The 26,403-nt window shown below is 41.0% G+C and overlaps 1 protein-coding gene across 3 annotated transcripts in view; it reads right to left on the bottom strand.

Annotated features, from left to right (window-relative positions):
• Positions 1-26,403, bottom strand: part of TANC1 (tetratricopeptide repeat, ankyrin repeat and coiled-coil containing 1) — a 200,435-nt gene that overhangs the window by 146,674 nt on the left and 27,358 nt on the right. For all 3 annotated transcript variants that reach the window (XM_074967381.1, XM_074967382.1, XM_074967385.1), the window contains exon 2: positions 6,266-6,339. In XM_074967381.1, the coding sequence (XP_074823482.1) occupies positions 6,266-6,326 (61 nt within the window). In that variant the 5' untranslated portion in view covers positions 6,327-6,339. The remainder of the gene's footprint in view (positions 1-6,265; positions 6,340-26,403) is intronic.

Raw genomic sequence — 26,403 nt, 5'->3', positions numbered from 1 at the left:
TGCTAAACATTTGTATGCTCCTTCATGCTTCGACCACCATTCCAGAGGACATACTTCCATGCTGATGATGCTCATTTAAAAAAAATTTGTTTCATTAAATTTCTGGGGAGAATTGTATGTCTCCTGCTCTGTTTTACCCGCATTCTGCCATATATTTCAGGTTATAGCAGTCTTGAGTGATGACCCAGCACACGTTGTTCGTTTTAAGAACACTTTCACTGCAGATTTCACAAAACACAAAGAAGGTACCAATGTGAGATTTCTAAAAATAGCTACAGCACTCGACCCAAGGTTTAAGAATCTGAAGTGCCTTCCAAAATCTGAGAGGGAGGAGGTGTGGAACATGCTTTCAGAGGAGCTAAAAGAGCAACATTCCAAGGCAGAAACTTCAGAACCGAACCATCAAAAAAAGAAAATCAGCTTTCTGCTGGTGGCATCTGACTCAGATAATGAAAATGGAGGTGTGTCAGTCTGCATCACTTTGGATCGTTATCGAGCAGAACCTGTTATCGGCATGGATGCATGTCCTCTGGAATGGCGGCTGAAGCATGAAGGGACATATGAATCTTTAGTGCATCTGGCACATAAATGTCTTGTGAAGCCGGCTACAACAGTGCCATGAGAACACCTGTTCTTACTTTCCGGTGACACTGTAAACAAGAAATGGGCAGTATTATCTCCTGCAAATATAAACAAACTCTTTTGAACGAATGGCTGAACAAGAAGTAGGACTGAGTGGACTTGAAGGCCCTAAAGGTTTACATTGTTTTGTTTTAGAGTGCAGTTATTTTTTTGTACATAATTCCACATTTGTAAATTCACCTTTCATGATAAAGATATTGCACTACAGTATTAGTATTAGGTGAACTGAAAAATACTATTTCTTTTGTTTTTTACAGTGCAAATATTTGAAATAAAAAATAATATAAAGTGAGCACTGTACACTCTGAATTCTGTGTTGTAATTGAAATCAATATATTTGAAAATGTAGAAAATATCCAAAAAATATTTAAATAAATGGTATTCTATTATTGTTTAACAGTGCAATTAAACATGATCAATCACGATTAATTTTTTTAATGGCGGGATTAATCCAGCCCTACTTAAAATGATATACTTGGCCTGTTTCCTTTCACACTCAAGTCAAAAAATGCATGAAATGGCTTAGATAGGCAGAGGAAATATATGCTCCTCTACCTATAATTAGATATTACTTTAAATGAGGAATACATACAAGAATATAAGCAGTACAAAACAGAGGTCTCACAATTAAATAGAATGAGACCGTATTTGCTGTTACATGAAATTTTGAATATTCTACGAGTTGCTTCAGTCTGCTTGACCTTGTAAAAGAGAAGCCAACTCAACTGGATGAGTGGATATAAGGAATACAATAAGCCTATACTTATTGTATCACTTATGGTATCTAACAGAAAACTGTAAAAATCACAAGGATAAAAAAAAATTTACCAGGTTGAGTCTGAACCACCATATTATGCCAATACAGAAGCTCTAAACTTTAAGCCACAGCCCCCCTAATAAGAAATAGAATAATAGTAATCAAAAGGAAGATTGTTACCTATTTAAGCAATGCCCCAGTATGACACTGGGGAGTTGAAGGAGCGGAGTTTGTGATTTAATGACTGCTTCTTTGAAGAGATGATGTAAAACCATTCTCAAGACCAATGGCATTAATTGGAGTGTTCTGAACAAATCACAATATATGTAATTATATTCTGCCTAAATAACTTATCCTGCAGTTTCACATTACTCACCTACTGTGTTGAACTGTTGCTGGGTACAGCAGGTGCAATCACTATGGCTGCACAAACAAATACCCACATTAGAATTGTTGCCCACAAGAATGAATGGCTACAGATCCATTGGAAGACTTACTGCTTGTATCAGGTTAAAAATTAAACCTAAGAGGAAAGATGGAGCAAGTAGGATGAGCTGATAAAAACCTCACTGATATCTCCTGTTTATCACAAAAGTGCTAAGCAGATGGTGAAGTACTAAGAACCTCAACATTTTACTACAAAACTGAGTTGCATAATTTAAAATGCATCATGACATCCACCCATGAGAATGAAATGTATGTCATAATAGGCAAAGTATGTGTCTAAAAAAAGCTCACTAATTAGATTAAAGACTGTAAATGTTGCACTGGCCTATACAGGGGCTGGCAGCACTGCTTATACAGGTGGCCTGACTCTTCCCATTATAAGACCCTGTTTCGTTTGCTTTTAATTTTGCTTAATTTTAACCACTTGGGGTGAAATTATCATCCGTGCCAGGTGCCTGACTCAGGCTGGGTTTTTCTGTTGGGCGGGGGGGGGGGGGGGGGGACTTTGTTGGGTTTTTTGCTGTTTGGAAAATTTCAGCCAAAATGGTTCAAAAAGAGAACCTCTTGAGAAAGAGGCAAGAACAAAATACATTGTTTTTCAAACATTAAAAAAATTCTGGTGACCATTTCCATGGCAAACTCTAGATCCCCTGTGTTTTGGAGCACAGACACTGAAATTTGGCAGGGGGTGGCCTTTTTGTCAGGAATGTGCCTGTTACTATCCCAAGGAAAATGTGCCCAAATTTGGGCAAGTTTTAAGCCAAAGTAGAGACTCGATAGAGTTTAGAGCCTTACTAGAGTTTAACAGCTATAACCTCTGAAGCTTCCATCCTCACTAAGCATGCTCCCCTCAGAGCTCCTACATGTGACCAGACTGTGCATGTGCCATCCCCACAAAGCGACTCAACATGCTTCCTCCAGATCAGTAGCTAAGTCATATTTTCCCTGTAATGGCTGCTTTGGGTTGTGGGGATGAGTTTGGGCACTGAACTGAGAGCAGGGAGCCTGTCTCTCCTATGCTCTATGAACTCCATGTTGGCACACAGGCAGCACAGAGGATGAAACCATCTAATTCAAATGCAAAGGGGACAAAAATAGGACCTAGAGCATTGAGCAGGAGGGTTAGGGCAGATTAGGACGAGAAGGGAGAGGAGCAGACTGGGCCTAGAGGATGGCAAGAAAACTACATCTGGGAGCCAGGGAGTTAAACTGGGGGCAGGAAGCAGGACAGATGAGTACAGGTGCGGGGGGGAGGGGAGAGCGCGCACTGGGAGTTGCCAGGAAAGAAGACTGGGACAAGTAATCAGTGAGCCAGGAAGGCGAGACAGATCTGACAAGGAGACAGGCTGTATGGGGGATAACTGGGACTGGCTGGTAAAACAGAGTGGGACAAGGAGCCAGGGGCACAGACTGAAGGAGCAAGGGCACAGACTGAATGAGAAGTCCAGGAAGGGACACAAGGACTGGGAACCAATGGAGATGAGAAACTTGGGTGTGGGAGCATGTGACTGGAGACCATGGAGGGAGAAAGAAACAAATTAGGGAGAGAAGGAGAGAACTGGAACTAGATGGGCAAGGAGATTGGGAGTGGGGTGGAGGGGAGACTGGGGATGACTACGCTTGGGACATGGAGTCTGGAGAGGTGAAATTAGGACTTACTAAGCAAGGAGACTGGGATCAGAAGCTTGGGAAATAGAGAAAAAAGACTGGGACAAGAAGCAAGTGGGGGAAGGGAGAGACAAGACTGGGACAAGTTGGAGGGGACATAGCAGAAAGGGTCAAGCTCAGGGGGAAATGGGCAGAAAAGCTGTACCAGCAGATCATATTCACCTCCGGAGTCTAGAATGGAACCCAAGATCCCCGAGTTTCACAGTTCCTCTGCGATTAACAAATGTCTTTGAAACCCACTGGCATAACATTCCATCTCCCTCTGGTATTGGTCCAAAGAGGATAACAATCTACCACTGCTATCAGTTACTCCATTAGCTCAAGTGATAAAAGTTCCAGCCCTTCTGATGACCTGTATCATATTATACCACAGAATGGTATTTTTTGTTTTTTCCAGTCTTCTTTTAAAAAAAAAAGAAGCAGCTAGGAAAATACATACAAAAAGCTATATGAATAGAACATTAAAGGTTGCAAAGTCAAGCACTCAGAAGTTAGGAAAAACCAGAATTAAGGTTGTCCATGCCACTTTAATTTTGTTCCCTTGTACATATGCATTATGATACAGTCCAATTACATGATCACATACTACTTTTTTCCACAGGACCCTTGCCTTATTGACAGTGCACGATGGATGGTGCTCGCTTGCGGTGTAACTATTCAGTATTTTGTTTTATTCTTGTTCCATGTGTGGCCGCATGACTTATTTACTGGACACCTGCTACTTCGAACTCTACTCTGTTGACAGAATTATTAATTTCCTTATGAGCTCTCTATGGCACTCATCACTGAAGTATCTGAATGCTTCACAAATACTAATTAAATTATTTTCAAAACACCCCTGTGAGATGAAGGGATAATATTCTTATTTTACTGATAGTGCAGTGAGTCAGAGATATTAAGGTCCAAAAGTATACAGTAATTTTGAGTGCCCAATTTGACACACCTAGGATGTGATTTTTCCAGAATACTTAGCATTATATAGCAATTTGAACCTATAAACTCCAGTTGCACTCATGAGTGCTCAGCACTTCTGCAAATCAGAAGTCAAGCAGCTAGACGCCTGGTCAAAAAGGGACTCTGGCGGCTCCAGTCAGCACCACTGACCGGGCCATTAAAAGTCCAGTCAGCGGCGCAGTGGGCCTAAGGCAGGCTCCCTGCCTGCTCTCGCTCCACGCAGCTCACGGGAAGCAGCAACACATCCCTGCAGCCCCTAGGCGCAGAGGCGGCCAGAGAGGCTCCACATGCTGTCCCCGCCCTGAATGCTGACTCTGCAGCTCCCACTCGCTGGGAACCACAGCCAGCGGGAGCTGTGGGGCCGGTGCCTGCTGGCGAGGGCAGCATGAGGAGCTTCCCTGGCTGCCCCTGCACCTAGGGGCCAGAGGACATGTTGCCCCTTCCAGGAGCTGCCTCAAGTAAGCACCACCCATAGCCTACCCCACACCCTGAGCCCCATCCTGCACCCCACCCCCACACTTCGAACCCCTCGGCCCCATCCCGGAGCACGCACCCCCAGCCAGAGCCCTCACCTGCTCCCACGCTCCTGCCCCAGCCTGGAGCCCCCTCCCATGCTCTGAACCCCTCGGCCCCAGCCCGGAGCCTCCTCCAGCACCCCAAACCCCTCATCCCCGGCCCCACCCCAGAGCTCGCACCCCCAGCCAGAGCCCTCCCCCTCACACCCCAACCCCCTGCCCTTAGCCCCCTCGCGCACCCCAAACCCCTCATCCCTGGCCGAACATCAGAGCCCTCACCCCCTCCCTCACCCCAATCCCCTGCCCCAGGCCAGTGGAAATGAGCGAGTGAGGAGCGTGGGGGCTAGTGAGCAATGGAGGGAGGGGGGATGGAGTGAGAAAGGGGCGGGGCCTTAGGGAAGGAGTGTTCGGTTTTCTGCAATCAGAAAATTGGCAACCCTATTGATTCCATGACTTTCCTCAACCTCCATGACTTTGGCAGTAGCCAGTATGACTGACCCCAGGGCCGCCCAAGCAGCTTGCCCTGGGGACAGCCACACTGGCAGCTGTTGGAGCAGCTTCACAGCCAGCTGCTTGGGGCCAGCCGCACTAGTGCCCTGAAGTGTCCCTGGGGCGAGCTGCACTGTCCACTGCTCAGGCAGCTGGCCCCGGGGATGCCAGGAGCAGCCGCTGGCCTCAGTGGCCCTGAGCAGCTGGTGCCGCTGGCCCCTGGGTCCCCCCCCCAGAGCAGCTCACACACACCCCAGCCCTCCACACACACCCTGTCCCGCAGCTAAGATTCAGTCAGGGGTATTTATAGTACAAGTCATGGACAGGTCACGGGCCGTGAATTTTTGTTTATTGCCCATGACCTGTCCATGATTTTTACTAAAAATACCCATGACTAAATCCTAGCCTTAACTATGGACAACTAGCGAATTAGTGGGTTTATGGCATCAGCTATAATTTACAGAAAATAAAAGAAAGACTTTTTTATGGATTTCAGACAGTACTATATCAAGTACACATTGGGACATAATATCTCAAACAATATTTAGTTACTTAGAGCAAATGTCTAAAGCACAGGTATTTATCAATAATTTTTATCTCAAAGAATCTAAGTAATTTTTTCATCATTAATATGTCTTGACTCTTAAAATAATTAAACTCTGTTTAAATATACTTAAAGAATTGTAATTTCCTTAAGAAAATATTATTAAAATATCAATTTACAAAAATGTTAAATGCTGAATTCACGAGTTATGATGAGATCTACAGTATAGCAATATTTAAATATTCATACCTGATTCTTTTTTGCTCCCCTTTGCACCTTCTCGGCTCTTTTTTAATACCGCTTTTAACATTTTAATATTGCTCCTGAAGGAAGAAAGAAAAACAAAACTTTAAATACATCATTAATAATGAAAGTTCACAGAAAAAGAAAACTGCAGGAGACAGGAGGAAGATAAAACTAAACAAAAGGGTATTCATTTGAAACATGTTGATGGTTTACATTAGTTTTCTATAACCAAGTTACATTGGTCAAACCAAATACTGAAGCTGCAAGGAATGTTTTAATACTTGAACCAAGTGATTAGGGGTTCACTATCTTGTTATAAAGCAAAAACAACATATAGCATTCTCCACATTCCACATATAATTAAGGTTATGAGGCTAAACCTGGATAAGTTACCGTAAGACACTCTGGCAAAAGAATGTCTGCTCCTGACCAGAGTTCATCAAGGAGGAGGAAAATAAACTTAGACAAAACAATACCTTCTTGAGGTTGAGTGAAGGTGGCAAAAAAACACTGTTGACAGTAAAACTTATCGGCACCTTCAAATGCTGATATAAAAAGAGAAAGTACAATAGAACTTCTATATGGAAGAAATATTTTTACTAACTTAATCCACCACAACTCATGCCACTAAGAAGCCAATTTATTTAAAACCATCTTTGCATTGTTTTGCCCCACAATCCCGCCATTACTATCACGAAATTTTGCATTAAAAATAAAATTACAGTTTCTGTTCCTTATTTCTCATTCCACAATGTAAAAAACTAATTTTCTGTATCATCAACTTCTGCAATTTCAGAAAGTTACAGACTACAGGAAGAGAAGAAACATCTGGAACAGAAACTTCTAAACAACTGTTCTAGTTTTCATGGAAATGAATATGAAACAATGAATGAAAGAGAGCACAAGGGTATTACTCTAAGAAGAATGGTCCCTAAACTTAACTTTTCCATTAAACTTCCTGAAATATCTGAGAATCCTCAACCTCATTTTAGCTAACTGATCTTCTATTGGAAAAACACAATTCTACAGGTTTTGTTTTTTCTCTTCTTTTAGGCATCAAACAAGAACACAGCATGCAGCAACAAAATAAAAGTAATTATTAACAGGTTTCAGAGTGGTAGCCATGTTAGTCTGTATCAGTAAAAACAACGAGGAGTCCTTGTGGCACCTTAGAGACTAACAAATTTATTTTGGCATAAGCTTTCGTGTGCTAGAACCCACTTCATCAGATGCATGGAGTCGAAAATACAGTAGCAGGTATAAATACACAGCACATGAAAGGATGGGAGCTGCCTTACCAAGTGGCAGGTCAGTCTAACGAGATAATTCAATTAACAGTAGGATACCAAGGGAGGAAAAATCACTTTTCTAATGGTAATGAGAGTGGCCCATTTCCAACAGTTGACAAGAAGGTATGAGTGACAGTAGGGGGAAATTAGTATGGGGGAAATTAGATTTAGGTTTTGTAATGACCCAACCACTCCCAGTCTTTATTCAGGCCTAATTTGATGGTATCCAGTTTGCAAATTAATTCCAGTTCTGCAGTTTCACATTGGAGTCTGTTTTTGAAGTTTTTTTGTTGAAGAATTGCCACTTTTAGGTCTGTTATTGAGTGACCAGGGAGACTGAAGTGTTCTCCTACTGGTTTTTGAATGTTATAATTCCTGATGTCAGATTTGTGCCCAGGAAATGTGGTATGGGTGCAACTTCAAGAAAAGACAGCACTCATCAATCAAGTATGTAGCTGCAGAGGAGAAAGGAAGTACCATGCCTTTGCACTGAATATGTCAAAGAACTACTTACATTTGGGACTATAAACCCACTGCCATAAAAAGCTTACTTCACGGTATATATAACAATACACCTACATTAGATTTAATATACTTGATCATTTGTATTTTCTCCCCTCAGAAGAGAATACATTACCACCACCACAAGATGCACATAGTAAGGTGTTCATTATAAGTGCAGACATTAAACACAGGAGTTACTCAGCAGATTGTGAGACCAGTGCCAACAAACCAGTAAACTGGGGGTGTATTTTAGGCCTTGTGAAGGGAAAAGGGTACTTTAAGAAGGATGTGAGTTAGCCAATATATTTTAATTAGGGCTGTCAAGCGATTTAACAAATTAATTGCAATTAATCGCGCTGTTAAACAATAATAGAATACCATTTATATAAATATTTTTGGATGTTTGCCACATTACAAACACAGAATACAAAGTGTACAGTGTTCACTTTATTTTTTATTACAAATATCTGCACTGTAAAAAAACAAAAGAAATATTATTTTTCAATTCACCTAATACAAGTATTGTAGTGCAACCTCTTTATTGTGAAAGTTGAACTTACAAATGTAGAATATATTATTATTATTCATGCATATACACAAACGGGTCAAATTAAGGTTGCCTGTGAGGCCTCAGTTCCGGCATTTCCTAACTTTTGAGTGCTTGACTTTGCAAACAGGGTTCTTTTAACATAGTTTCTCGTGTGTAATATATAATAAGCATACACAGTATACTTTAATATAATGATAAAAAGCACTCGGAAGTATAAGTTATCTGAGAACCTTGAGCATTTTTATGAATTCAGGCAAGCAATACCCTCTTTCAACAACGGGCATAGGTAACTGAAGGTCAGTGAGGCTGAATGATTTGCTGAAGGTCACAAAGCATGGAAGAGTCAGGATTAGAACCTAGCCCTAATGATTGTGAAGATAAAACTGTCTAAAGTTGTCCTTCTGAGTCTACAACCTGCTCCAGTGCCTCCGTTTCTGTTTACAATTTTCCTGAGATGCACAAGAGGGAAATGAGCAAAAGTTTGGTCTGAGCAACAACAGGTATGGGACTCATGGGTGCCTCCACCCAAGAAAAGACCACAGTGAGCAGTGATAAGGTTCTCTTTTCCCTTCCAGCAACCAGTTGGGGGCAAAGGGACCTTCACATTTATCCTACACCCACTATCCAAAGGCCAAAAGAAGGGATGAAGACATAGCAGAATCCAGGGAGAGAAATTGTCGGTAAGTGTGGGAAATGACCATGGAGATCATTGATGGGCTTTCTGCACAAACCCCCCACCAGGGAGCAGACCTGCCATGGTAGTTCCTGCAGGAATCGAGCAGGAGCCCCACGCCACCCTGAAGCAGACCTCAATTCAGAGTCAACAGTCACTGCAGGAAAGAGAGCTCATGAGAGAGGAAGGAAACATATGACCCCCTTCCAGCAGGGATGCAATTCTGGCCACTAACCAGGACTTCATCCCTGCCTCTCCAGAGGAACAGTGCAGTGGAAGCCACTAGCCAGGACTTCACTGTGTCTCTGGAGAGGCAGGGACAGTAGGAAGTAACGCAGGCTTGGCTTCTAAGACAGCGACTGACTGAGTCGTAGCCCCCATTCCCACATGTTCTGTGTGCACCACCAGCTGGCTGCAAGAGAGCCTGGCTGGGGAGGGGTGGCAGTGGCAGCCCGCTCCTTACCCAGGCTCAGCTTCTGGGCATAGGAGCCAACTCCAAGCATGCCTGGGGAAAAGGGGGGGCCTCCAGCTCACTCAGCCACTGTCCCCAGAAGCTGAGCCTGGGCAGGGGGCAGCCTGCTGCTGCCGCAGCCAGGCACTCTTCCAGTCAGCCACTGCACTGCCTGGCCCCGCACCTTCTCTTCAGGCTCTGGCCCCGCCCTATCCACTCCCCGCCTGGGCCAGCTGCTGGGGGGCCACTCGACCCTTCATGCCCCTCCAACGAATTGCCTATGGACCTTTGATTAGTAAATATCTGGCACATTTTTTCAGCCCTGCATTAGAGACTAGTTTTACTTGTATACTTCACTCTTGAGACAGCTCCATTTATTTGTAAAACCAAAGATGTAGGTTAAATTCCCAGTAGGTGTATGCCTACGGCAGTAATTCTGAAATACTACAGCACAAGTACCACCAGCACTTATCGTACATGTGAACACCAACTCCTTTGCGGGGGAAAAAAAAAACAAAACATTCAACAATACTTGGAAATGGAAGTTTCTTTTAAAAGGCTGAATAATTTGCCGAGTTCTGCTACATGGATACATGCATGATGTCTAGCATTTCAAACTGCGTATGACTATATATGTTTAGGAAAAGAAATTGTATACCAAATACCCACAGAATGCTGCACAAATACAATCTATTAAACTAATTTATTGCTATAGAAGTCATTTTGTTTCCTGGGCAATGTTTTTAAAGCTAGGAAACAACAGGAGGCAGCAATTCCTAATAGCAGATAGATTTAGAAGAGGGGGACTTTTTTGTTAAGAAGTTAGACAAAAATCTACTGGAAACCTGATGTAGGCTCAGACTTAGGATAAATGGGCGGAGGGGCAGAAGAAGAAGAAAACAATAAAAACAACAAATATCAGGCTGCTACACGGACAGCTCACACTAGGCAGAAGCAGCTTCAAAACTTGGATTTCTGCTTCTAAACTCTTTTCCTCTTCCTGAAACAGAATAAAATTCACATTTTTGAGTTATAAAAACACTTTGCTCATATGCTGCTATTAACATATGCAAATTCTACAGAATAAGTGTGTGTTTTAGTACTACATTAACACAGTTCTAATTCTTTCCTTGTACTCCTAGCATATATCCCTACCTAGATTTCACACAAATCCAAGACTCCAGACCCAAAACGTTCATAAAAGTTTTCATGTGTTGCCTTGTATATCATCCTAAGATTTCTATAAAAGGCAGTATGCTAAAAAAAAATAAGAAAAATATTTTGGATAATTATAAATTTTAAAAGTTTATATAATGGTGTAACAATATAGATTATGGCATTTGGAAAGAGTGTTTAACTTGGCAGCACAAACTGGTTAAACTGGTTATACATACTTCCACAAATTCCTAACTAACGAACATCTGCTATAAGGCAAGTCTTTTCTAAAAGACAAGATATCATGTAGCTCATCCATATAGAATACAGAGTTTTATACTATAGACAATCTAGTTATCTAGTGCTAGTAGACTAATAATCCCTTGTATGTTGGATAAATTAAAAATTGTTGAATTCATACTCATGAATAATTGAAGTTTAGAAAATTTCATCAAAATGCATCATATTCCATCTTTTGGACTGAATGTTACATAGAGTTTTGGAACTATTTCTCTCCTCTCTATCGTCAGAGACAATGTTGGAATCTACACTAATGAAGAATAATTCAGTGAGGGGTATTTTAGATTAGAATACAAATATGCTGAGAGATGCTTCCTTTTGTTTCTTTAAAGACGGATATTTATAGCACTTCTCAGAAGCAATACTGTATAAATATAGGTTATTAGGGTTCTCTCTGTCATTTCAAAATTTCATTATGTTGCAGATTCCTCAAAGGCAACTCAGGTGTTAACCTGCTTTTAACTTTTAAAACCCTAAAAAATTACTAAAAATTTATCTAGTCAATTTCCATAGGTTGGCAGCTCCTTTCTTCTACCATTATTATTCATACACACAGATAATACAAAGGTATATAGACAGTTTCTCCCATATATACTCTCACCTGTAATGCCTCTGGTGGCAACTCTCACCTGTTAATTGTTTTCTGTGATCCAGTTGTGCCAATGCAGGCCATAGGACATCATGCCACTCAGTCAGTGAAGGATCAGTAATTTCACACCTGTGTGTCCTTCAAGCATTTCCCAGCAGCTCCTCTGCAGATGATGACTTCCACATTTGAACAATAATATTAAATTAACTAGACTACAACAGGGACCTGCTTGCACTGTTAATAACTAGTTCCTTTAAACCAGTATTTAAAATAGTGAGAGTGCTCACATAGGCAGGACAAAACCTTTGTTGCCACTATTTCAGAGAGCAACAAAATCTTAGTGCAGGCAGGCCTCAAGTGTACTGATGCCTCAAAATGAGCAAGGCCTAATTCAAACGGACTTGCTTGACACTTGCATCCCTTTAACTCAGTGGTGGGCAAACTACGGCCTGCGGGACCGTCCTGCCCGGCCCCTGAGCTCCTGAAAGCAGCACCGCTTTCAGAGTTGAGCGGCCAGAGATCGGCAGCTGCTGGCTGGGAGCCAGAGGTGCCAGGGCTATGAACTTTCTATCCTAGAGGTGCCAGAGCTCAGCCCCAGCAAGCTCCGGCACAAATTAAGCACTGCTTAAAGGATCTTAAGTTCTTGCGATAGCATTGGCTACGGTTGAGCTAGGACACCACCCGTTTTTTCATTCGTGATGGAAATTGAGCCAAAAATTAATGTGAGTCAGACTAAACATTGCAAAGTCAACAGCAAAAATGAAGCTTTAAACCCAAACTGGACAGCAGTTTTTCTTTTTATTATGCCACCTCATTTAAATGCAAAACCTTCATGTTTAATATGCAAACTGTATCCGTCTGTAAGGTCGTCAACATGAGGCAACACTTTGAATCAAAGCAGAGTAACTTCAACGCAGCCTATCATCCTGACAGTACTGCAAGACGTGACAAAACTGAAAATCTGAAGTCTTCATATCAAAATTCAAAATGGAATTCTCACATCATCAGTGACTAAAGGAAAAAGCAACAGCTGCTTCTCTTCGGATAATGTTGGTACTAGCTAAAAAGAAATAGCCTTTCCTGGATGCTGAGCTTGTGAAGGAGTGCAAGTTGGAAATGCTGGAGGAGGTTTTTGCTGGAGATAAAAACAAAGATGCCATTGTGAACCATGCAAAGCAAGTTTCCATCTGATTTGATAGCAGTGCAAAGTTTGGAAGTAATTTACAAGGATTGTTTATCAGCACTGCTTTTCGATTTGAAAAACGCCAAATATGTGTCTCTTGCAGTGGACAAATAAAGCGATTTAAGTGACACTGCCCAGCAATCACGGTTTGTTATATTTTATGATGGTGACATTTTTCAAGGAAGAATTTTTGTGCTAAATACCATTAGAAACCTACACCACAGGAGAGATCATTTTTGAAAAGGTAAAAGGCTTTTTGGGAGAAAAAATGGTTTAGATCTGCAGAAAGTAAACTTGCTTGTTACAGACAGAGGTCCCTCCATGATTGTGGGCTTTGCTTCCCATTTGGCAGCAATACACCCTTCATTCAATATATATCACTGCGTCATTCACCAGACTGCCTTGTACACTAAGTTGTCTGGGACTAACCATGAGTATCGTCATGAGATTAAGGAACTACATACGCTCAACTTCTAGCTTTCTACATCATCTTTTTAAAGCTCCTTTACAAGACATTTCAGCCAAAAACAGTGACCTCTTGCAGCACAGTGACATTCGCTGGTTAAGAGTGTTAGAGAGGTTGTGAAGCTTTGAAATAATATAATTTCTTTCAAACCACAAGACCAATATGGCTTGTGAGTTCCTGGAATTTATGAAGGATATCCCCTCTATGTCACAGGTAGCTTTTCTGTGTGATATTACTGGTCACTTGAATTCCCTCAACTTGCAGCTCCAAGGCCATGCAAGCAACATTGGGGATCTGTTTGAAAATGTGCATGCCTTTCAGAGGAATCTTGAAATCTTTCAGGCAGACTTAACAGGAAAGATGTTGCACTTTCCCACACCGTCTGTTGTCGCTACACATGAAACTTCTATGAAAATGAAGCAAGAATTCCTAAACAATCTGATCAAAAATTTTAAAATGCGATTTGAGAAATTTTAAAATTCCAAAGGATTCGGTTTTGTTTGTTCATGATCCATTTGTTGTCTCTGCCAATGGACTTTGCCCTTCTGAAGCAAAGGCCATTCTTGATTCAACTGATGAAGGTGCCTTTCAATTAGAAATTATAAGGCTCCAGAGTTCAGATGCCTTGAAGGCAAAATTCAGAGAAGTGGGACTTTGTGATTTCTGGACTCAATATGCTGACCAGTTTCAGAATAGCCAGAATCTAGCCATCTATCTTTTAACAATGTTTGGATCAATGTGTCTCTGAGAATCTGGGTTTTCTACCATGAACATAGAAAAAACAATACTGCAATCACCTGACAGATGAGCATCTTCACCTGTGCCTTTCCCTGACCTTTTATAAACCATTCTTCAAAAACTTGCCAGAGATCAACGATGTCACCTCTCCCATTAGATATTGTCACAAACACAGGTAATAATGTTGATTTATAAACTTGGTTAAAAGACAGAAACACTAATACTTATGTTGCAATAAAGGTCTTTATTGGCAGCTGATTTTTTGTTGCTGTCAGCTTTCTATGCAAACGGCCTGCTTCGTGTCATAAAATTTTCAAATCAACCTATGGGTAGATCTAATTGAGTATCACTGATGTAGAGTTTAGACTTCTTTCTGCCCACCTAAAAGGACAGGACCATTCTCTTCTTTGTGTGCCACTATTTACAGAAGCCGCAACTGTCCAACCCAAAGGTGTTGGTTTCTGGCAGTCACATGCCATGCTAAAGACAGCTAGCATCACTAGCAACATCACCCTCTAGAACAGAGGTGGGCAAGCTTAGGCCCACGGGACTGTCCTGCCTGGCCCTTGAGCTCCTGGCCAGGGAGGCTAGCCCCTGAGCCCTCCCCTGCTTTACCCCTTCCCCCACAGCCATGCCGCTGTGTGGGCAGCATGGCTAGCTCCGGCCGGGCGGCGCAGCTGCCAGGCATGATGCTCTGAGCAGCATGGTAAGGTGGCAGGGGTTGGATAAGGGGCAGGGGATCCCAGGGGCCAGTCAGGGGACAGGGAGCGGTTGGATGGGGTGGAGGTTCTGGTGCGGGGATGGTCAGGGGATGGGGGGGGGGCGTTGGATGGGGCGGAGGTTCTGGGGGGGGGGGCAGTCAGGGAACGGGGGGATGTTGCATAGGCGTGGGAATACCAGGGGGCCTGTCAGGGGCCAGGGGTGTGGATAGGGGTTCGGGTAGTCAGGGGATGCAGAACAGGGGGTGTTGGATAGGCGTTGGAGTCCCGGGGGACCTGTCACGGGGCGGGAGTGTGGATAGGAGTTGGGGCAGTCAGGGTACAAGGAGCTGGGGGGGTTGGATAGGTATGGGAGTCCTGGGGGGCCTGTCGGGGGCGGGGGTGAGGATAGGGGTCGGGGCAGTCAGGAGACAGGGAGCAGGGGGTGGATGGATAGGAGGTGGGGTCCTGGTTAGGGGCAGGGGAGTTGGATGGGTCGCGGGTTCTGAGGGGCACAGTCAGGAGGTGGTGGCCAGGCTGTTTGGGGAGGCACAGCCTTCCCTACCCGGCCCTCCATACCGTTTCACAACCCCGATGTGGCCCTCAGGCCAAAAAGTTTGCCCACCCCTGCTCTACAATATGTTTGTGCATCAGTTCTTCCAGCAACACCATATCATCTGCACCATCCAGGTGCCCCTGCGAACTCTCCAGCTAGCGTTTGGAGTTTGATGCATTCTTCCCAAATCCCATAGTACATTCAGGGGATTTCACCTGCTTGGCTGTTCCAAGATTAAGACTTCTTGACATCTGATTTGCGTCCATTTATTCATACATTGGTCAAACTGGACAGTCTCTACATAAAAGAATAAATAGACGCAAATCAGACGTCAAGAATTACAACATTCAAACACCAGTCGGAGAACACTTCAATCTCTTTGGTCACTCGATTACAGACCTAAAAGTGGCAATTCTTCAACCAAAAACTTCAAAAACAGACTCCAACGAGAGACTGCTGAATTGGAATTAATTTGCAAACTGGATACAATTAATTTCGGCTTGAATAGAGACTGGGAGTGGATGGGTCATTACACAAAGTAAAACTATTTCCCCACGTTTATTTCCCCCCACCCCCCACTGTTCCTCAGACATTCTTGTCAACTGCTGGAAATGGCCCACCTTGTTTATCACTACAAAAGGTGTTCCCCCCACCCCGCTCTCCTGCTGGTAATAGCTCACCTTTCCTGATCACTCTCGTTCCAGTGTGTATGGTAACACCCATTGTTTCATGTTCTCTATGTATATAAATCTCCCCACTGTATTTTCCACTGAATGCATCCGATGAAGTGAGCTGTAGCTCACAAAAGCTTATGCTCAAATAAATTTGTTCGTCTCTAAGGTGCCACAAGTCCTCCTTTTCTTTTTGCGAATACAGACTAACACAGCTGCTACTCTGAAACCTGTCAGTTTCCGAAAGAATTTCTGTGGACTGAATCTGTTTCAGGCATGGGACTTTGAAGTCAAAGACTTCTGGAGTTCTTCTTTGGTGATCACTGCTCATAGAGACTGGACAAGCCAGTTATCGTAGGTAGAACACTAGAGATCTTCGCTGTGATTGCTGCTACCATTATGACAAAGGTTAATAAGAGGTGGGGGAAAATTATGACTTATCTGGGTAATGGAGCACATGCTATTTCATCTGCCTGAATATTCCCCTTCCAGGCTTAAGCCACTTTAGAAAAATATAAAAGTAGCTAGTGTTCGTGGCAAGCTAAATGGTCACTAACTTATTTTTGTGCCTCAGATTTTACTCAGTTTTATGGTCTAATAAATCTTTAGGCAAGACACTGGAGTCCAGGGGATGAGAGGAGAATTTAGCACAGGCTGAAACTGTAAAGTCAAGCCTTGGGAGTTTCAACCACAAGGAATTATCCTCTGTGGTTATCTTTTAAGTCTTTCCAACATTTAGCCAAAGTCAGCTTAGCATTTGGGGATTCCCAACAGGATCACGCCATCTTGTGAACGAGGATATGAATCAATAGCATTTTTCAGGAAAGAAACCATTCCCTTTACATCAAGAAGTACTGGAGAGCTGCTTAATGAGAGCCTGCCAGTTCACAAACACATTTTTAATGGAACTTTCTGGCTTTCTTAGTAGCATCCTGAGTGGAGCATCCATTTTCTCTTCCAGTACCTCATAAGAGTACACACTTAAGTGATATTTTGCAAAATGCTCTCCTCCCCCGGATTAGCTCAGTCATTGTAAACTGGCCTGAACCACAAAGGTCAGGACTGTTTGGATCCAGAGCTTTGGTTCTGGACAGCTTCTAGTTTAAACCAGAATATTCTGAGTTGAAGTTTCAACTTTGTCCACATATTAACTTAATTATTGCAAGACATAGCACAAAACTGCTCCAAGTCCATTATGGCACAATGGAGGTATTGAGGTGCACAGAGTGACAACCTAATGTTAGGGAGTCTGATAACAAGGTTCCTTAGATGAAAAGTCAATTGCAAAAAAGTTCTGCATTATCAGAGCCTATTACAAACTGCCTTTTTTTTTTCTTTGGGGGGGGGGTGTGTGCGCGAAGGTTAAGATTGCAAATTCAGATCCTGTCTAGCCTGGAAGACTGTATGATGTCTGAAAGAAAAGGGGGAAAAAGAACTAGTGAAATGACAACACCACAAAAGCCAAGAGAGTGAAGATTCATATACTGTGACGGTAAGGAATTGTTTAATGAGACTGTTTTAAATTTTTAAACACTTATGTGACGATTCTGGTCATGGTCACTTAATGGGTTTTAATCTTTAAAAAAGAAAAAATTAACCCAACCCCTTACCCTTTCATGTCTTCTTTTTTCATTGTGAAGCAGCAATAATTTTTAAAAAGTGTACCCTCACAAAAATGTACCAACTACATTTAAAAAAAAATTCTCTGCAGGTCACCATTAATACTTAAAGTTATATAAAATGCCAATAAAGGACTATAGCTTCTTGTCAATGACAATGTTTATAGGAACATTTTCAAGTATGCTAGCTTATACACATTTTGAATATTCAGCATGTAGAAACTACTTTCAAGCATGTGGAAAAAGATGTTCCCATTGCACTTCCATTCCAGATCACTAGCTGATATCCATTCCACAGAAGATTATTAGAAATAAAACCCATAAAGTTATTATAGATAATCTATTTTTCTAAACATGAGAAACACCCTTCTAAAATAAAGGTATGCCAATATACACAAAAGACATTTATTTGTTTTTGATGGACGACTGGTCTAAAATGGTATATTAGCTAATATAAAAAATAGTTGGATTGTACCTTCCACATTTTGGGGGGGTCCCAAAAAACCTAGACTAACATTTTAGTAAGAGAAAAATACACCAGTCATTAAATGTGAGACTCTGATAAATTCTGTGTCTGCTGAACGCCACTTGCTCATATGATTTATAAATATTGCCATACCTAACTCTGCTCCTTCTGAAGTCAATGCAGAGTAAACCAATGCTGAGTGTTTTTGAAAATCGCACCCTTATTCAGGAAGAGGGGCGGAGGCAGTAAACCTTCTCATACGCCCTGAGGAATCTTTTTATATCACAGTATCTCTCCAAGTTCCTGAAGTCCTAAGTCCAAGTTTTCAGAAGTGACTAGTGATTTTGTATGCCTAAGTGGAGACATGTTCAAGAGGCTGGATATTCAGAAGATAGGGATTCACCAGTTTCTTAAAAATCAGGGTCCTTTAAAACATCTCAATTTGGGCATCCAAAATCATTAGTCACTTATGAAAGTGTGGCCCCAGCATTTTATATAGGTAGCCAAGTCTTTATTGTTCTATTAACATCCAAGAAATGCATCTTGGTTCAAGGCAGAAGGGCATAATATCTAGGATACAATGGAGTGAAATATAATTTCCTATTTGTAGAAAAACAGTAGGAATTTAAAGCTCAAAGCTTGATTCCACTCTGATACATGGTCTGGCAAGACCTGCAAAAAAGCAGAGAGCCAGCAGCTTAGTGAGACACACTTGACCAAACAGTGGCCACTAAGAATAGGCTTACAAATGAGGAGAAAATTGAGCACTGAAGAAAGCAATAAAAATGGAACTCAAAAGGGCACTGAAAATTGTGCTGACATCCTTTGCTTAACTCAGCTTTTATGGACAGCATAGAAGTAACATGTATTTAAGCACACAAATTCCAGTCCAAACCCTTCTCCAAATCAGTAGCCCCAAAGCAGTTCAGAAATGACAGCATTTACACTGGGGACAGAGACTCAACAACAAAGTATCCATTTGTTAGCTAGTAGTTCTGATAAAGGATTAAGGTTGGGGAAAGCATTAATCTGGTCGTGCCCACTGCTTAAAATTATTAGTTTCTGAATTGTAGGGTGGACTTTTAGACTTTTCCTGTCTTTGTTCAGACAGTTCAGACTGAAGGAGCCTATTCTGAATCCTGACTCAGTAGTGACATGACAGAAGTCTGTTCAAGGGTGATCTACAAATAGAAAATGTGGATTTTTGTCCTTTTTTGCTTCTTTACATAGTGGACCTGAATGACTACTTTCAAAAGATTTTTTTTCTACTTATTTCGAAACCTTACAAATTCAGGTACGGTCAGTTTTAGAAGATGCTTCACAAATGTTTCCACTAACAAATTTTTCAAAAAAGTTTCCCCATCTTTGCCAATGCTTTCTGCTCCAGCTGCGTCAGCAATTTTGGGAGCCCTTGTATTGACAGGTCACCAGCTGCTGCAGATATTTTAACTACGTCAGTTAGAATGCTTATAACAGCCAGCATCCTAGCTGCATAAGGTTCACAACATTACTAAGGATGGTAAGGCTGAATAAGTAATATAACAAAAAGTGTTCACTACAATAGGCATCCCCTAATAAAGATTAGAGAACCAGTGATTTCATCATATCGCAACTCAAGAATGAAAGTTGAACAATTGGAAGGGGAAGGGATTTTTAGTTTCCAACTCTTGTTTGCTTTTGTTAGCAACTGTTTTACCTTCATACTAAACAGCCTGGATATAGGATATCTTTGTTCAAGATTCAGCACTCCCAATCCCTCAATTAAAATGTTAGAACTCACAAACAAGATGTTTTCAAGTAAAACCAGACCTAATATTGCCATGATAAACAACAAGCCGAGAAAAAACAATTACATGAATAAACCACCACACAGACAGATGAACTGCCAGGCTTGCTTCACACACCATAAAGCAGCAAAGAAAAGAACAATTTAATTTTAAATAAGTCCTCTGGCACTAACTTTTAAAACAAAACAAAAGACAGGAAGAATAACCTTGTGCAAAAGGCATTCGATTTGGGACTCAGGATATCCAGGTAAAATTCCCAGTTCTGCCAAGACTTCTTGTGTGATCTTTGGCAAATCAATTACTCTCTCTGTGCCTCAATAGAATGGTGTTAACAAAACTGCCTTTTGTAGGTCTTCTCTATGTATACAGTAAGCTACTGGGGGCAGGGACTGTCTCTTACTAACAGATAGTTATACGGGGGTCCCCAGTCACAGGGCCTATAGCCACTACAGTAAGAGGTGATAAATAGTAAGTTAGATTCATCTTTACTATCATTTCAAAGATATGCTGCACTCAATGTTTAATTAAATAATGACATAGATGAAACAGGAAGTGTGCATGTCTTCTTTTTTGCTTCTTAATGCATAGGTAGCAGCCCTGAATGCTTTTCTCAACTCTCAAAAAAATAGAGTGGGATGGCATTTCCTACTTCTTTTCTACCCTTGCAAATGTCAGAAGTCATTGTCTTCCTTGTTTTAATCAGTCTTTACTGGTAGAAGGGACAATGTGCTGCACACATACTGAAAAGAAAAGAAAGGGCCTCCTAATGTATTTTACTTGGAAAAACTGACCAATCCTCATAGCTGATGCTGAGCCTGGCTCTTACTTTGGTTCAAATGTGAAGTAAATTGTTTCTTGCGTCCAAGCAGTCTCTCTTTGGGTCTGATTCTAAAGGAGATAGAAAATAACTAAGGGCTTGAGGAGAGAAGAAAATGTCTCTGTCCCATTGGCAGAAGTAGGGGAAAAACCTTAAGGGACAGACTAGAATAGAAACACTACAGAAACTATTTGTACTCTAGTGAAATGTACATGCCCCATCCATCCCCATTTTTAATTTTTTTAAGACTCCAAATACTATGCCACGTGTCAGTATCATATTCCAATGAAAAAAAGGTAGAAATAAAGAACTAGAACATTTTTGCCTACAAACTATGGGATAGCCTCGTAAGCTACAGCAACGAGAATAAAATGCCTATTTCACAATCTTAAAATAAAAACAAAAAAGTAAACCTTTTTGGTTTTCACAGGATTGTTTTAAATAACTTGGCTGAAAGAAAGAAGTATTGTAGAAAACCTGCATTACCTAATCACAAAAGAGTCTCATTGAATCTGACAGCAATATTGTGAATGACAAAGCCAAGCTGGTGACACTGTGAAAGAATAGAAAGAGTTGCATACTCTGTTTAATTCACTTTTTACTTCAGGAGTGTGCCAGGTGTACAATTTCTATTGCCATGAATGCAGAAGCTCGATACTTAGCTGGAATCTGAAGTTATTATACAATCCTGAGCTATCATTACAAAACAAATTCTTTACATCCGACATGTCTGACAGAGATAAGAAGATGGAGGTGTGGGGCAATGTGGCATTAAATCAGCAAAACTTTGCATAATTCTGTTTTGAGTTTCCCACTTCTGTGTTTACCCAATCTTTATTTAAAAAATCAAGGCCCATTCCACCCTTACAATAAAAGATCCACAAGGACAAATGCTAGCTTCCTGCTCCTATTTGGAAGACGAGGGCAATGCTATTCAGATAATACACATAAGGTACCCAGTAATCCATAACTTCAAGACTGTACAGAGACTTGGCAATACTGTCCATTTCCCTTCCTCTCCCCACTAAAATGACAAGTGATAGTCATAGTCCCACAGAAGATTAGGGTTGGAAGAGACCTCAGGAGGTCATCTGGTCCAAACCCCTGCTCAAAGCAGGGCCAACACCCTAGCTAGAGCTTTGTCAAGCCAGACCTTAAAAACCTCTAAGAATAGAGATTCTACCACCTCCCTAGGTAACCCATTCCAGGGCTTCACCACCCTCCTAGTGAAACAGTGTCTCCTAACATCCAACCTAAACCACCCCAACTGCAACTTGAGACCATTGCTCCTTGTTCTGTCATCTGCCAGCACTGAGAACAGCTGAGCTCCGTCCTCTTTGGAACCCCACTTCAGGTAGTTGAAGGCTGCTATCAAATCCCCCCTCACTCTTCTCTTCTACAGACTAAACAATCCCAGTTCCCATTGCCCTCCGCTGGACTCTCTCCAATTTGTCCACATCCTTTCTGCAGTGGGGGGCCCCAAAACTTGATGCAATATTCCAGATGTGGTCTCACCAGTGCCAAATAGAGGGGAATAATCACTTCCCTCGATCTGCTAGCAATACTCCTACTAATGCAGCCCAATATGCTGTTAGCCTTCTTGGCAACAAGGGCACACTGCTAACTCGTATCTAGCTTCACATCCACTGTAATCCCCAGGTCCTTTTCTGCATAACTGCTGCTTAGCCAGTCAGTCCCCAGCCTGTAGCAGTTCATGGGATTCTTCCATCTTAAGTGCAGGACTCTGCACTTGTCCTTGTTGAACTTCACCAGATTTCTTTTGGCCCAATCCTCCAATTTGTCTAGGTCACTCTGGATCCTATCCCTAACCTCCAGCGTATCTACCTCTCCCCCAAGCTTAGTGTCAGCTGCGAACTTGCTGAGGGTGCAATCTATCCCATCATCCAGATCATAAATAAAGATGTTGAACAAAACCGGCCCCAGAAACAACCCTTCGGGCACTCCGCTTGATACCGGCTGCCAACTAGACATCAAGCCGTTGATCACTACCCTTTGAGCCTGACAATCTAGCCAGCTTTCTATCCACCTTATAGTCCATTCATCCAATCCATACTTTAACTTGCTGGAAAAGAATACTGTGGGAGACCGTATAAAAAGCTTTGCTAAAGTCAAGATATATCACGTCCACCACTTTCCCCATAGCCATAGAGCCAGTTATCTCATCAGAGAAGGCAATCAGTTTGGTCAGGCATGACTTGCCCTTGGTGAATCCATGCCGACTGTTCCTGATCACCTTCTTCTCTTCCAAGTGCTTCAAAATGGATTCCTTGAGGACCTGCTACATGATTTTTCCAGGGACTGAGGTGAGGCTGACAGGTCTAGTTACCCGGGTTCTCCTCCTTCCCTTTTTTAAAGATGGGAATTATAATTTGCCTGTTTCCAATCGTCCAGGACCTTCCCCGATCGCCACAAGTTTTAAAAGATAGTGGCCAATGGCTCTGCAATCACATCAGCCAATTCCCTCAGCACCCTCGGATGCATTAGATCTGGACCCATGGACTTGTGCATGTCCAGCTTTTCTAAATAGTCTTTAACCTGTTCTTTCACCACTGAAGGCTGCTCACCTCCTTCTCATACTGTGTTGCCCAGGACAACAGCGTGGAGATCTATTTTAACTAGGGTTAAAAGATCTATTTTAAGAGATCTATTTTAACTAAGGTTGCTGATTAATCACAGTTACCTCATGTGATTAACTCAAAAAAATTACTCATGATTAAAAAAATTTATCACGATTAATCGCAGTTTTAATCACACTGTTAAACAGTAGAATACCAATTGAAATTTATTAAATATTTTTGGATGTTTTTCTACATTTGTAAATATATTGATTTCAATTATGAAACAATACAAAATGTACAGTGCTCATTTTATATTTTATTACAAATACTTGCTTGTAAAAACAACAAAAGATAGTATTTTTCAATTCACCTCACACAAGTACTGTAATGTGATCTCTTTATCATGAAAGTTCAATTTACAAATGTAGACTTTTGTTACATAACTGAACTCAAAAACAAAACAATGTAAAACTTTAGAGCCTACAAGCCCACTCAGTTCTACTTCTTGTTCAGCCAGTTGCTCAGAAAAACAACTTTGTTTACGTTTATGGGAAATAATGCTGCCCACTTTATTATTTACAATGCCACCTGAAAGTGAGAACAGGCATTCACATGGCACTTTTCTCACCGGCATTGCAAGATATTTATGTGCCAGATATGCTAAACATTCATACGCCCCTTCATGCTTCAGCCACCATTCCAGAGGACATGCTTCCATGCTGATGATGCTCGCTAAAAAAATAATACATTAGGACTGAGTGGACTTGTAGGCTAATGTTTTACACTGCTTTGTTTTTGAATGCAGTTTTTTTGTTTTTGTTTTTACATATTTCTGTTTGTAAATTCAAGTTTCATGATAAAGAGATTGCACTACAGCACTTGGATTAGGTGAACTGAAAAATACTATTTCTTTTGGTTTTTTACAGTGCAAATACTTGAGGTCAAAAATAATTATAAAGTGAGCACAGTACACTTCGTATTCTGTGTTGTAATTGAAATAAATGTATTTTAAAATGTAGATAACATCCAAAAATATTTACATAAATGGTATTGTATTATTAACAGTGTAATTAATCTCACGATTAATTGTGATTAATTTTTTTTAATCGACTGACAGCCCGAATTTAACTATTTCCAAAATTACTCTGTCAGAGTTCTAATATGCTAATAACATTCTGAAGCAGACTTGACTGATCAGGGTTCTCATCAGCAAAACAGAAGCAGTGCAAATTTACCATGAATTGACAAGCTAATAGATGGAAACAGAAGTCACTATAGTTACAAGAACTGTTTTATTAAGGCCAAGATATTAGTTATTTTACGTTTATATTTTATTAGTAGCTGAATTGCGTACATTTTAGGAGATAGCTTCAAAGCAATATCTTAGACTTTTATTACAAAGGAACTGCAAACTATTAAAAATCCTACTTGTGTGTATGGTTAGGGAAACTTTTTTTGCAAATATTTTCATAAGCAGCAATTTTAGCACCAGGAAAAGATTTTTCTTCCAACCCCTCCTGTCCCTATTTGAGCTTTGGGAAAGAGGTTTAACAACACTGACAGCAATGCTGTGTGTCCACACTGATTTATGCCTTGAAACCAATACAGGACAGAGTACTATATTTTTTAAAATGTTTTAATAGTTATGTTGGTAGGAAATGTTTTCCCGCTGGCTATGGAAGCTTGTCTTTGTTTAAGCCCATGTTATTTCTCTTCTGCCCACAATTAAACTATATTCAATGACTCACTAATCTGAAGAGAAAAATATTTCAGCTACAACAGTTGTTGCTTCAAATGAGGAATGTATGTTTGAATAATGTCCAAATACTTGTAGGAATAGATTTTGTTTAAAAAATTGCCTTCATACCTTTATCCATGTTGCTCCCTAAACCTGGAAGGACATCGCTGTTCCTGTGCATCAGCCATCGTCTTTCAAATCCAGGGGCATCATTTGTATGAAGCAATGGGGACAGTTGCATCTCCACCCACCCAGACTTAAAATGCAGTTATTAGGAAACCAATAATTGCCTAGTTCTTTTCATTCATCATGGTTTTTGGAACAGAGTAAGTTCTATATGCTGGCAACTCCCCCCACTCCCGTTTTTTTTTCCCCCTGAAATAAGGCCCCTACTTCAACTCTCCTCAAAAATCCACTTTTTCCCCTATTTCCCCCCCCCACCCCCACAATTCGCTTATACTTTTGTGATGGTAATTTTTCCCTTTTGCCCTACTTTCATTTCTTCTTTAAAATATCAGAATTTATTATTAACTTCCTAGAGTACGACTCACATTTTTATTGTTTGATTTATCCAGGGTGGATAAAAATCAATGATTTAAAAAAAAAAAAAACAGATTTTTTTTATTTAATTCGGAATTTTATGATAAAATGCTTTTTGAGGAAAAAAGCAATCTAAAGATAGTGTTAATTAAGATACATTATAGCTCAGAGATATCTCATCATGGAATAGGGATTATAAATTCTAATTCTATAGTATGAGACAATATAGTCATGTAACGTTTAAGAAAAATTTTGTAAATAAGTTCCAATAGCTCATGGATTAGGGACCCAATTTTATGGGGTTCCTGGGGCTTCTGTATAGATTATTTAGGTTAATCTTTCTATCTACCCAATGGGACTCAGTGCTCAGTCCAGAAGAAACCATCAGAGATGCTTAGTTTTGCAGTTCTCAAACTGTAGATTTGTGTCTACAGAGATAACATGCTTCTTAACAGCAAAAATGACTTAAAATAAATAAATAAATCGATAGAGGTGAGAAACAACAGACCTCAACCCTATGGGTCCCTCTGCAAATTTGTGTACACAGAGGCAATCCCTAACCTCTCTCTAAAGCACAAAACTTCAAAAAGTTCAATGAATAGAACAGGGCCCACTCTACCATTTTTGCCGCCCCAAGCAGTGAAGCAAAAAAAAAAAATAAATAAAATTAAATTAAATAAATAAATAAAAAGCGGCTGCCGAACAAGAAAAAATAAAAAAGCTGCTGCCGAAGTGCGCCGAGGAAGGGAAAATGAAAAGGCTGCTGCCGAAG

This window comes from Natator depressus, chromosome 11 (assembly GCF_965152275.1).
Source record: "Natator depressus isolate rNatDep1 chromosome 11, rNatDep2.hap1, whole genome shotgun sequence".
In the NCBI taxonomy this organism is placed as follows: Eukaryota; Metazoa; Chordata; order Testudines; family Cheloniidae; genus Natator; species Natator depressus.
This window is presented reverse-complemented; position numbering and strand designations above follow the sequence as displayed.